This window comes from Acipenser ruthenus, chromosome 6 (genome assembly GCF_902713425.1).
Source record: "Acipenser ruthenus chromosome 6, fAciRut3.2 maternal haplotype, whole genome shotgun sequence".
NCBI lineage: Eukaryota > Metazoa > Chordata > Actinopteri > Acipenseriformes > Acipenseridae > Acipenser > Acipenser ruthenus.
Genome location: NC_081194.1, coordinates 51,194,162 through 51,208,155, shown reverse-complemented (window position 1 = coordinate 51,208,155; position 13,994 = coordinate 51,194,162). Strand labels below are relative to the sequence as shown.

At 41.8% G+C, this 13,994-nt stretch overlaps 1 protein-coding gene across 14 annotated transcripts in view; it reads left to right on the top strand.

Moving 5' to 3' along the window:
• Positions 1-13,994, top strand: part of ehbp1 (EH domain binding protein 1) — a 157,553-nt gene that overhangs the window by 107,510 nt on the left and 36,049 nt on the right. For 8 of the 14 annotated variants that reach the window (XM_034921689.2, XM_034921690.2, XM_034921686.2 and 5 more), the window contains 2 exons: positions 11,486-11,633; positions 12,885-13,028. In XM_034921689.2, coding sequence (XP_034777580.2) covers positions 11,486-11,633; positions 12,885-13,028 — 292 coding nt within the window. The remainder of the gene's footprint in view (positions 1-11,485; positions 11,634-12,884; positions 13,029-13,994) is intronic. The other 6 variants (XM_034921697.2, XM_034921699.2, XM_034921695.2 and 3 more) reach the window with 4 other exon arrangements.

Genomic DNA, 13,994 nt, shown 5'->3' with positions numbered 1-13,994 from the left:
GAGGGCTCTGTTACTTTAATATTTCTGCTTAGTAACTTTTTTTTTCTAAGGAAGGATTGGTTCCTGAAAATGTCTTATTGCAAATGGAAACATGAAAAGTGTGAAATTCACTGCTGATTTATACTCCCATGATTCTCTACTGATTGGCAAACACTAACAAAATTCTAAAAACACAGACTGTAAGGTGAACTGTAATAGAAGTAAGACTTCATCCTGGGAGTTATCTGCAGGTTTGAATTATTAACCCCTTACAAAGAGGGTATTACTTCTTTTGGAAGATTTTGTGATTATCCTATGTTCCAATTGACCAATCAGTTTTAAGAAGATATGTAATGAATATTCCACATGCTTAATAGTACATTTTAAAGTAGAAACACGATGACCGATTTACTTAGCCGCTTCACAAAGGACAAACTTGGGATAGCTTTGGACGTTCTACGCCACTTTTTCCACTTGAACCTTAAAGCCTATGTTTTCCTGTTGGCAAAGGCAAACCTCTTAATATTCCCATAGAAACGAGCAAGTGGGGCCGAGACTCGTGTCTGGCTAAATTAATAACCCTTAGCGGTCCATTTATTCAGTGCCTCTCAGGCATGTCAGGTCCAATTTATTTTCACACACGCTGTTTAAAAGTATTTTTTTTCACAGTAAAACAGGTTTAAAAGGCACTGCATATAAACAGGACACTCAGTACTGCATCTCCAGCCCCGCCCCACCCCTTGTTCGCTGTATACCTCTTCATAGTTGTGCATACTGATAAATCATCTCCTGATCACTCGTTTTATCACCAAACTCCTCAATAATGCAATCCATTATTTTATTACTATAACATCTCAAAAAGCTCTGCAAATGTCTGTGATATTCTTTGAGTGCTGGATGCAGAAGCAGCTATCTTGTTTGTTATGTCCGTGTTATCGCTGTGGTGCCGTGCCTATGTGTATTGCTCAGATCCGCCCCTTTTTTTCGGCTTCTTTCGGCTACTATCGGTCTCACTCGGCCATTGAATTTTTTTCTCGGCTTTTTCCGGAGAAACGACTGGAGATCTGTGCTTGACGTCTTTTTGATGATGTTGGACAGGGTCCAACATCGGACCAGAAATGGAAAATTGTAATGTTGGACCTGGTCCGACATAGGACTGCAAAGGATTAAACAGGTCAAAAAGTTTGAAATGGTTTAAAAAGATCAGCCTCCAAATGGTTTTAATGTTTAATCTCAAATCCTATTTACTCAGACAACATCAAATTGAGCTCCTAGTTAAAACCTCAGCCAGCCTAAATCTTTAAAGGCCTTGTGATTTTATTTTGCCACTTTTCATTGCATATTCTATAGCCGGCGAATGGGGTGCATTTTGGTAATCCTTGCCTCTGGACAGGCACAGAATTCCCTTTCTTTCTAAATGGCTAATAACAGTGTGTTGCTTCCTGTCAAGTGATGAAAGGGCAGAATGATAATTCCCCCCCCCCCCCCCCCCCCCCCCCCCGCACTGTGTAATCCGGGCAGGCCATTAACAATTTAAAAAACGCAGGTCATTGTAAACATGAGCCCTCTATAAGTAAATGTGAGGCAAAAAAACAGCAACCTTATTTTTACCTTTTCAGGAGACTAAAACCATTAATGACTTGCTTTTAATGCAATATTAAAATGTAAGAATGTCTATTATACACGACAAGGCTTGCTAAGATACTTTTGGAAACTGAAAAAAGCCCCACCTTTTATGCAATGAATGCAGTATTCTTTCAAGTACAAAATGTAACCATTACCTAATGGGTGTTTACCTCCTAAAGACCCCGAAGCTGAATATTGTATGCCAAAGCTGCTTGGCCGAGCCTGTGACGCAGTCATGCCCGCCCCAGAGGGATTCAGAAGGACTGCACGCACAGAACTCAGCTCCATTTTTCCTTACAAGACTGACCTAACAGGGGAGCCTAGTATCAGATATGAGGACGTGTTGCTTATGACTGTATAATTGTCACTACTTATTGTGTATTACATAATTTATGCGATATTTTATTTACGCTGTAATAATTTTTTTTTATTATTAATTACGCGTATATTGTGCACTACAGCCTGTTGTTTGTTGCATCCTGCAGTGGCCTTGTGCCCCGCGTGAAGCCAGCGGCTTGAGTCGCTCCTTCCCAGGGATCACGCAACATAAGTCGGCTGACTTGTGCTGTCCTCACAGGCTGCTTAGCTCCGGCTGGAGTTAAATTAAAATTCTCGTTTTAAGTTACAAGATGTTTATTTTTTTAAATGTAATTGTGTTATTATTGCTTTTTGTAGAGAAAGTATTTTCTCTCTTTTTTTTTTTACAGAAATACGCGTGAAGCTGCTGCCAGCAGTGCTGCGCTAGACCAAGATACGCGCTTTGGTTGAGATTGCTTGCAGTCTCATTCCACAATATCTCTCTGCCATTTTGGCGAATACTTTTGCATCACCATTACGAGGGCTGTTAATACCTCTAACAAGCAGGCTTATCTCAGTCTCGTATAGGTACTGACTGTGTGGTTTTGCCAGTAGCTTGTACAGGTGGGCATCCCTGTACAGTGCTACCCGTGGTAACTGCGAACAGATGGATCCGTTCCGGGACCGAGGTCACTGACCCATTCCGTTCCCGACCCGGTACCATACTGTACCGAACCAGGGATGAGGTTACCGCACCGGTACCACACCGACCCGGAACTACAGTCACTGAACCGTCCTGGTACCATCCCGGTTCTGACCAGGTGCCGTACCGCACCGACCCAGGGCTAAAGTCACTGTACCGCTACCAAACCGACCCGCTGCCGACCGGTGCTTTACATCCCCGGTCTGGTACTAAGCCGGTCTTGTTCGGGTCTTGACCCGCCCCATTGCTGTCTATAAGCAGACTGAGACAGCACCTGTACATTGTTTACTGTACACTGCATTGCTACTTGCATCATGTCTGGGTTTTATCCCCATGACACATGCAAGGCCAGTCTGCCTGTTGAGGACAAACACAGCAGATGCTCTTCCTGCCAAGGAGGCACTGACTAACCACAGATTCTGTGAGTTTTGTGCATCTTTCTCCAAGCGCACATCCAAGGAAGAAGAGGAATTGCCATTCCATACGATCAGCGGACTCAGAGCAAATGGAGAAGCTCTGGGCAGCAGTTTCCCACGAAGGAACGATGCTCGCAGAGTTACTATGTGAACGTTCGGCACCACTTCCCCCGTGTGTCCCCTTAGGGCCCCAGGGGACTACGAGTACAGATTGGCTACAGGATGATGTGCTGTCCATTGCTGCCTCTGAGGAGTCAGACAGCAAATCCCCTGTCGGCACAACTTCTTCCGCTGATCTAGAGGGCCACTGCAGTCTTGCAAGTTCCCTGGCCTGCAGAAGGTGGGACAAGGCAGTCCATCTTTGATGATGAGCCTGCCACCTCTCCCGTGTCCCCCTGTGCACCCAGATTTTCTTTTTGAGATCCAGTCATCCTGGGGTCACCCGGCTACAGTTCTTGCTGTTTCCTGGTCTATATACACCATAGGGTGCATGATACGGAGAAGCAGAGGCCCACATGGAACTGGTCACCGGCCACCTTTAATGGTTGGGCCTTACGGTGTATAATGCGAAGAGCCAGCTCACGCCTTCTCAGACAGCCTCCTATCTAGGAGTGTGCTTGGACTCCAGGTCCATGCTGTCCACTCTGTTGGAGTGCAGAGAATAGCCGCCTGTTTGGAGCTCTTTCAGCTCAACAGAGCACTCACGGTAGTGACGTTACAGAAACTGGGCTTGATGGCAGGAGCTTCCCAGACACTTCCTTGGGGTCTTCTGCGCATGCGCCCTCTGTAGGCCTGGTTCAACAGCAGGGTTTTTCAGCCCGTGTTGAACCACGACTGCCTGTTGACAGTGTCTCATCACTGTCTAAAGGCATTTTCTTGATGGAACCAGCCAGCCCAGCTACACCTCAGTGTAGCGCCGGGCGGTGTCACCAAAAGAGTGGTTGTCACCACGGACGCGTCCAGCCTGGGCTTGGGCGCTGTATGGAATGGCAGGGGTGTGCAAGGTGTGTGGAACCCCCCTTGGCAGGGTCTCCACATGAATGTTTTTAAAGCTGCAGATCGGTGGAGGGTGGAAACACCACCGTGCTTTAACAGTGCAGGAGTCAAAACAGCGATGTGCTTGTCTGTACAGACAACACAACAGTGGTGGCTTATATCAACCACCAAGACGGCCTCATGTCACCCAGTCTCCATTGCGTGGCCCGCAAGCTTTTGCTCTGGTCAAACGAGAACCTCTAACTGCGGGCAGTACATCTGCCCCAGTGTGATAAACTGGGCAGCAGACCTCTCAAGGAGAGTTCCCAGTGCCTCAGAGTGGAGGTTCACCCCGTGGTGGTGAGCCTCATTTGGGAGAGATTTAGGAGAGCAGAGATAGATATTTTTGCTTTCCAGGAATCCAACCCACTGTCCCCTTTGGTTCTCCATAATAGGAGGGGGGGACCCACTGGTGGTAGATGCCTTGGCACACCAGTGGCTGAGGCTTCTGTTTATATACCTTCCCACCGCTCACCTTGCTCCCTCTGTGTCTAGAGAAAATCAGGCAAGGCCAGGCCAAGGTGCTTCTAGTAGCCCCTTATTGGCCTTGGACACTCTGGTTTAAACTCTGATACAGCTCCTGAGCGGCCAGCCGTGGAGACTGCCCAAGTGCCCCGGCCTGCTCAGTCAGGCACGGGGGACCTTATGGCATCCCGACCCATTGAGTCTGTAGCTCTGGGTCTGGCCCCTGAACAGCTGCATTTGAGCTGTCTGTCCAATTGAGTTATTGACACCCTACAAAATGCCAGAGCAGCGTCCACACGTTCCCAGTACAGGTACTAGTGGAGCGTCATTCAGACGCGGTGTCTGCCTTGTGGGTTCGACCCCATGACTTATCCCATGGCAGTAATACTGCAAATTTTGCAGGAACTGTTTGTTGAGGGGAAATCCCCCTCTACATTTAAAGATCTATCTGGCAGCCATTTCGGCTTGCCATGTCAAAATTGACTCGGTCTCCCCAGGAGCTTAAGCTTCCTGGCGGGGCAATTTTTGAAAGGGGCTCGGTGGCTTCGGCCGCCTACGAAGGACATTGTTCCTCGCTGGGTTAAGTGGTGCTCAATGCACTCATGAAGGCTCCATTTGAGCCCATGCATTCAACTGTTTGCTTGCTATCACCTACACAAAGCGGGTGAGTGAGATGCAGGCATTCTCCATAGCAGAAGTCTGCTTACTTTTACAGAGGCCAGTACAAAGGTTACGCTCTGTACCAATCCTGCCCTTTTGCCAAAGACAATCTCAGCATTCCATGTCAGCCAGTCTGTGGAATTGGAGGCTTTCCTTTCACCTCCTTTCCAGTCTGACAGGGAGCTGCAGCTCCATACGCTCTGCCCAGTGCGGGCCCTGGCATACTACGTCGACAGGATGAAAAGTTGGAGGCAGTCCAAACAAGTTTTTGTGTGCTATGGGGCGAAGTCCTATGGTCAAGCCCTGTCTAAGCAGAGGCTGTCCAAATGTATAGCAAACACAGTCAGGAGTGCCATGAGCTGGCTAACTTTCCCATCCAGAAAGCTCACTGCCCATTCCTCCAGGGGCATGGCAACTTTGTGGGCTTTATTCCAGGGTGCATCTGTCAAGTACATTTGCAGTGCAGCGGTGTGGGCTACTCCTCATACCTTTATTAAATTGTGACAGAGACAGAATTATTCTTGGTGATAAATCTCCCTCCCGACCTGTGAGGGCGCTGTGTAAAGGGAACAGAGTGCCCTGGATGGGATGGCCAGACAATTCATTCCCAGGCTTAGGTGGAAGTTGGCCATCTAGAAAGGGGGCGGCGCTACAGTACACTAAATCATTGACCCAGAAGGGAAATGATGTGGCAGCCACTGATTGGAGGATCGGTTGCAATCGTTAACCAAGGGGGAGTGATTAACAATATATAAGGGGACGTAGCGAGGTGATCTGTTCCTTTGTTATAGTTAAAGCTGAACCGGAAGGAGAACCTGTATTGTTATCGTGAGTGTTTTGTTTGTTTTGTGTTGTCTAAAAATACGTGTTTGTTGTTATTAGACGGCTAACACAGTCTGGAGCTGTCGCTGCAGGCCAGCACGAAATGGACAACACTGCACTTGTATTTGCACCACTACTTTTAAATGAGTGGCATGTAACAACATAGGAGTGAAAAACTAAAGGATTAAATAACAGATGAATAAAGAAAAACAAATAATTAAGGACTACTGTAGCTCTTAAACATCTCATTACAAAAAACTTTTGAAAGCTTTGAGCCATGCTTAAGATACAGTATTTGAAAGTATATATTAACCCTTTGCGGTCCATTTATTAATCGCGCGTCAGGCACGCCAGGAATAATTAATTTTCACACGCGCAGTTAATTTTATACGCGCTGTTTAAAAGTATTTTTTTTCACAGTCAAACGGGTTTAAATGGCCCTGCATATCAACAAAGCACACACTAGGCATCTCCAGCCCCTCCCCAGCCTTTTGTTTGCTATAGCGTTCAGCTGTGTAAGAAATAAATAATAATAATAATAATAGTCGTACATACCGATCGATCATCTCCAGATCACTCGTTTTATCACCAAACTCCTCAATAATGCGATCAAAGTCATTATTTTATTACTATAACATCTGAAAAAAGCTCTGCAAATGTCCATGATAGTCTCAGTGCGCTGACGCACTTAGCCAGCTTGTTTATTATGGACGCCCATTATCTGATACCTGATACCATGTATGACTATTCATGAAATACGCCTTTTTTTTTTTTTTTTTTTTTTTTTCCGACTTGTCTCGGCTCCTGTCGCTACCACTCGGCAATTGAATGGTTTTCTCGGCTTTTTCCGGAGAAAAAACGACTAAACACCCGTTTATTGCGTTGCTATAATGATGTCGGACCCAGTCCGACAAAGGACCTGTGAGGAATAATTGCAATGTCGGACCCAGTCCGACAATGGACCGCAAAGGGTTAATGCTGTTGCAATCGGTATTGTTTATAGTGATGTATAAAATAAATGTGGCATTCAACCTTTTTAAAATGAGTGGAATTTCATGGAATTAAATTCTATTTCCTTTCATTCCAATTCAAATTCCAATTCTGTATCCTGAAGATTTTTTCAATTCAAATAAAAATTCTTGAATTGAATTGGAGTTTACCAACACATTTGTAATTGACCCCAACCCTGTAGCAACGTTCACAAACCCTTAAGGCAATCGCAAAACACTTTTGCGGACAGTTAACGCACGAAAATCAGGCGCATGTGTGGGCAAACACACTTTGCTCACCTATGTGATTTAACAACCGTGTTTTAGTGCAACTTTAGTAAAGCGGGCAGGAGAATTAATCGATTTCCCTGTCTCTCACAAGCTGCAATTAAATACAAAGCAAGGTTTTCTTGGGAGGTATGGGTTTCCTGGTGTCCTGGGAGCCATCGATTGCACACATGTGCAGCTACGTGCACCAACACAGGATAGGTACCTCGACATAAATCGTATGGGGACCTATTCTGTCAACTTGCAGGAAGTGTGTGTTGCCAACAACTACGTCACTAACGTGTATGCAAACCATCCTGGCTCCGCTCATGACTCATTTATCCTTGCTAATTCGCAGGTGGCAGCTGCGTTTCAGCAGGATGATAGTCTGAGAGGCTGGTTGATAGGGGACAACAGGTATCTACTGAAACGGTGGCTACTGACACAGCTGCTCAACCCCTCGACCCCTGCCATACAGAGGTATAACCGTACCTTTAAATGTGCTCGCTCTGTAATTGAGCTAACATTTGGAACACTCAAAATGCGATTCCGATGTTTGGATGTCTCTGGGGGAACACTACAGTACACTCCTCAGAAGGTTAGCAATATCATCCTGGCTGGTTGTGTTTTACATAACATAGCTCTCCATAATGGATGTGATGTTGAACTTACAGAGGAAAGATTACAGGGTTTGAGGGAAGCAGATGCTGAACTTGAAGCACCAGTGGTGGAGGTTGCAGATTTTGCAAATGCCAGCAGGTCAGACAAAGCATTATAGATGACTTTTTTTATTTCGTAAGTATTCATTCTCCACCTCCAAGTTGCTTAAAGCTCCTTCTTTTTTTTTGGTTTCAAAATGCCATCTGTTCGCTATTGCAGATGCACAGGTTCTCTTAAAGGAAAAGTTGAATCCTTATAGGTTGTAACCTTACTCCCTCCACTGTGCTTTAATTGGCTAGATGCATGATTCGCTATTTGATATGCGTTAGCCCACGCATGAGACCCGACTTCTAAATCACATTTCCATGCACTATCGTGGCGGTTCGCTAACGCTGTCATTTTTACGCTACCGAAAGCGCCTGCGCATATATTTGCTAAATAGGTCCCATAGTGTTTAGGGCAGCTTCTCAGTCGACCCTTACAATACAATCATAGAGGCGAGTTTCTCCCTAAATTTTTTAGCCCTAGCTACTTGTTACTGGGGTTCCTAATGGTAACGCACAAGACAACAACTCAGCTTAGCCTTGTAGAATTCCAGTTGTTCTGCAATATTGTCTTTGCAACGGCGTTGGTATACTCACCCATTAGGTAATGGTTACATTTCGTACTTGAAAGGGAGTGTTAGCTTATTATCACAACCCTGGTTACCTGAAATAGCAATGTAACCATTAACCTTCAAGGTTTCTGCGTCCATGATTGCAGCAGACTTGAATGAAAAATGACGCTGAGATCTGTGCGTGCAGTCCTTTTGTACCCTCTGGGGGTGGGCATGACTGCCTCACAGGCTCGGCCAAGCAGCTTTGGTATATAATATTCAGTTTTGGGGTCTTTAGAAGGTAAACACCCATTAGGTAATGGTTACATTTCTATTTCAGGGAACCATGGTTATAATAATAACCTAACGATTTCTCTGTAGATTTTTAAAATAGCTTTTTTAATTGGAAAGTTAACTCATCACTCAAATGCAACACACCATCACTCATCAACATAACATAAAAGTGTAAAGTTAAATTTAAACATTGTGCATATCTTGCTTGTTTTTCAATCTGTTATTATGCTTGTTTCTGAAATAAATATACTATGATGGCTAATTTATTGCTGCAGATGTTTAACTCTTCTTTAAAGCATTTTACATGTTAGGCGACTTTCCACATCTCATTTGAACCATACATTTTTGAAGACCATTTAAGGGATTCTTTTGGTGAGTAATTATCCTGGCAGCTACATGGACAGCTTCTCACATCCCGATTCACCTTCACTAATCCATGGCGTCATTTTTGCCTGAAAGTAATGTCAGTCACTGCCATCTGCGGCAAGTACAAAAAGGACCCCCTAACGACAGCCATTTTTATGTTTCTTAAGATCCAAAGGCTGTTGAAAGAACAATTGGATAAAGTTGAGATTTAGTAGAAGCTTGATTTTTCTTGTTCCACTGAAATGAAACTTTGGTCCTTTCTTTTCCCTTTTTAAAACCTTCAAGTGGGTTGCAGTGGTGTCAAAGCTACAAGGATTTCACTACTGATCACTTTAATTACTGGGACTAAGGAGGATAAAATTAAAAGTAGCACCATTGAAGCAGTGGAAGGAAGCTTGCCGAGATAGCAGTGAACTGTGAAATATAAAAAAAAAAATTGCATACAAATACATTTTTATAAGGTTGAACAGAAGAAGTTGCATTATTTATTCACCCAAAGTTGCCTGTGTATGCTGAAGCATTACAAGGTGTAATTTCACATACAGACTTGTATTTTGTTAGAAATATAAAATGGGACTTCAAACCAAAATATATGGGTATTCTAATAATCATAGCTTTTACTGGAAATGCTGTTAAAAATAATTCTGTGTGCAATGTGTTGTGGAAATTACATATTTAAACATCTTCTGCGGTTTTGTGTTGATTTAAAAAGTGGGCTTTAGATACCGTCATGTTTGTTTTGTATTCATTTAAAAGGTTTATTCATTTTATTTAAAAAGACACTTTTTTATTTGACTTACAATTTGCTATTTTTTAATGGAATGCAGAGGCTATTTCCACAATGAACGAATGGTTTAAAGCACAATAAATGAAGACCTGAAATAGGTGTAAGAAGTTTAAACTAGTAATAGACTAGTTTAAACTAGTAATAAGCAAAGTAAGCAAGACACAAATATAACAGCAGTAGTAATCGGATTTCTCATTTCAACATGTTTAGCAGATTTCTGTTTGCAACATTTGAATCATGGAGTAAATACGCTTTAGAAGAATTTCTTTCTTTAAATCAGATTTCTTGTGTTTTCGTAGAACAACTTGTTGCAGAAATCCAGCTGTAATTATATACTCGAAAATCCTTATCCCTGTTTAAACTTATAAAGCCTGGCCTTTCCAGATTTAATGAATTGTGAACAAGTGTGTTTAGGTGAACTTAATTCTAACTGCTGTGTATCTTAGGGAAGTTAAGAGGTGAGAAAGCAAATATCACAAATTTGCCAACCCCAGGAGAGCTTTTAAGGGTCCGGGAAAACTGCATATCCAGTGCTGGGACATTAGTAGAAAAGTAAATTGAGGCAATCTGATAGGGAAATTGTGTCAGTCAGGCTCAGGATATTGTGTTGTGTCCATATACTTTGTTTACTGTAGGGTTTTATAAGTTGTAACCTGCCCACACAGCCTGTAAATGTGGCTAAATCTCGCTGCCAGAAGATCGAATTACAGCACACCTCTGAGCTAATGGTTATAAACAGAGTCCCATTAGGGTTGCATTCTCATTCATTCATTTGCATTTTCCCATTGTACTTCTGAACAATAGCTACAAACAAACAATTTACATGGAAATCTGTAAAATGTACCTAATTAGTATTTTGTGCTTGTTTTGTTAATGACTGCTTAGGTGAATTGCACAGATTTTAAACTGCTAAACACTCGCTAGTGTGGAATATAAAGCTTTATCTTTATCTTTATCTTTACTTGGCTGCAGGCTTCAAATGGTGTCTCTTGGTGGACTTGTGTTGAATTCAGAATGGCTTTAAAGCGAATTGGCACCTCATCAGTAAAGTGCTTTAAATTGCAATAGTTAATTGTACCCTCAACCTGCCAACATCTTAACATCAGGTGTGCAGGCCGTTAAAAAGAAAGAAACCCAAATGAGGGACATTGCAGAGAAAATCAAGTGTTTATTACTTGAGCATTGAAATGAAATGAGTAGAATATGTTTCTGTTTTAAGGTGATATAGCTGAAAGCTAATCATTTGTTTAAAACAGATGTGTGTTTGTTTATATATTTGTATTTGTTTTCCAAATGTCATTGCCAAATACAAGGTGGAGGGCAGGGGGGCCAAAGATATTTTTTTCTAATTTATATGTTGCCTCGAAAATCTTATGTATGATACAGACAGATACGAAGCATTCTATTTGCAGTGTGGTCTCCAGCCCCATGCTGTAAACTAGTCGTTATCGTGATGATCAGATTGGGAATGAAATGGCATTTCTGTCAATTACTGAGATGGCAACTGTTCAATATATATCCTAGCAGCAAGATGAAGAGCGACGTCGTCAGCTGAGGGAGAGAGCTCGTCAGTTAATAGCAGAAGCTCGATCTGGTGTGAAGATGTCAGAACTTCCCAGCTACAATGAAATGGCTGCAGAGAAGTTGAAAGAAAGGTCAAAGGCATCTGGAGGTGAGTGGTATTGTGGTAGCCGAGCACTTCCAAAGCAAGCCTTGAATACAAAAAAGAATAAAAAAAAAATAATTGTACAAAAATATCCATTCATGCATCACCAAGGTCATGATAATGAGGTTATGATTTACACTAATTCCTAAATTGAACAACTGCTGTCTCCGATTTGGTTGCCCCAGCTACCCAAAGTAAAAGTTTATTTTACCATGAAGCAACATCTTCCCAAATTCTCAGTATGAATCAGTACAAAATCACAGCTGTTACAGTCTTGCCTAGCAGGGTGCAGGAAACTGGCATGATGATATGAATATCTGCATGTCCTACATCCCTGCCTTGACCACTGTATTGCAACCACAGTAAACCATCTAAAATGTTAATTCCTAAGATGCTTCTCAGATACTGGTTTGTATGATGTACTGTGCTGGCTGCCCAAAGGGAGTCTATACTTGTGATCTAGAGGTAAGTGATTGTTTATAGTAGATTAGAAAAAAGCTTCTCTGACAAAAGGGGACTGTGTCTCAAGAAAAAAAAAATATTGAAAGAAGTTTACTTTACTTTATGGTTTTGAATTCTGCTAATTGTATAACCTCATTAAAAAAACAAGTTTCGAGAAAGTACTTTGGGCTTGATGCACAAGGCTTGCCGTGCAGAACGCATAATCCTAGCTATTGTGTGTTCCACTCGGAAACCTTAATTCATAAAGGCTGCAGGAGGGCAGATTCAGAAACAGGCAGGGTGCAGACAAACTTTGTGAATTTTATTGTGGTGCATTTGTTTATTATTGCACCATAGTGTTTGCAGAACTACACAGTGTGTGTGTGTGTGTGTGTGTGTATATGTGTATATATATATATATATAACATCAGTTTAAAAACCTGCTTTTACTGCGCTGATTTAAAACGTCAAAATTGTATAAATTAAATGAGAGAATCCATTGCAGTATGTCTTGGTTGTTGAAGCTTGTTTTATTTCTACAAATGTAATTGTTGTTTTTGAGGATTTCCACCGTTTTAACTAAGATTTTGTTTAGTTGTTTCACGTCACGCCAATCCAGACTAGGTGATAAGGGTTATAATGAGGACAGATTGCTTTTAGATAGCGTTTTGACTCCTCCTGATAACAAACTGTTGTGTTTACTCATGTCAAATGGTTTCTACCTACGCATGCCCTTAATTTGAATACTAATCAAATACTAATTGACTTGTTTCAAGTGTTTCCTACTTGAAGTGCCTAATATCTTTGTCCCTGCAGATTTTGGTGACGAGGATGGTGTTGATCATGGTGAGGATGATGATCATAATGTAGATACTAATGATGATGAGGTTAGCCCTGTATGCTCCTATGCAGGAGATGGAGATGAATTTACTAACCTAAAAAGGGACCTTGATTCTCTTGGTAATTAAGAGTGTTTTAGATTGCAACTTTGAGTGTGCCTAACATTGCTTGCTATGCATGTATCCCATAGCTTAATCATCTGTGTGCAGTGGCTTGTCTTGTCCTTGGCTTTATATTATCATCACTTACATATTCAACCCCACTTCACTTTATTAATCTAATGAACGGATACAATCAGTAAATGATGACCATTCATCTTTCTTGTCACGTGTTGATCATAAACATCACCTTACATATTCAGCCTGATATTCGAGATGTTTTCCTGTATCCTCTCCCTTGACCTTGATCACTGCCTAGCACTGTCTTGGCATGCAGTCAGTATGGACTTGGAGATTCAAAATGTCCAAAAATACCATAAATCAGTCTTTCAGTGCTTTTTTGTCTTAATTGGTGTCTTTGTAAAAGTTGATCATATTTGGTCATTAAATTTTTTTTAACTTTTTTTGTTTAAACTCAAAGATCTTAGTAGGAACTACTTTCCTACTACTTAGTAGTAGTAGGAAAAGGAAGCAAAATTGTATTTATAGTCACCAAAGGTATTATTTGAAACACACCAAAATTAATCAATAATCATAATAAACATAATATTCATAATAATATTCAAAGACATGACAGCTGAAATAAATAAACTTCATAGTCCATTGAAAACATAATCCACATATACTTTAACATTTTTCTTTTGTATTCTATTTTCATCTTTGTGACCATTACTGTTAATACAGCATGCTATTAAAACAACTTTTTGTTTGTTTTTTAATACTACTGAAAATATAACTTGATTGATAAGGACCCTGGCCTCCTTAACAAGTTTAATATACTGGATGGAACAATCCAAGTTTACAAAGGCTGCATGTTTGCTGCCTAGTTCATTTCAAGGAGATTCAGTACAGTACGGTGCATTTGTTCACTCAAAACAAATGTCTGCCTGGCAATTACGATGTATGGATTTGATTTTAATATTATGTT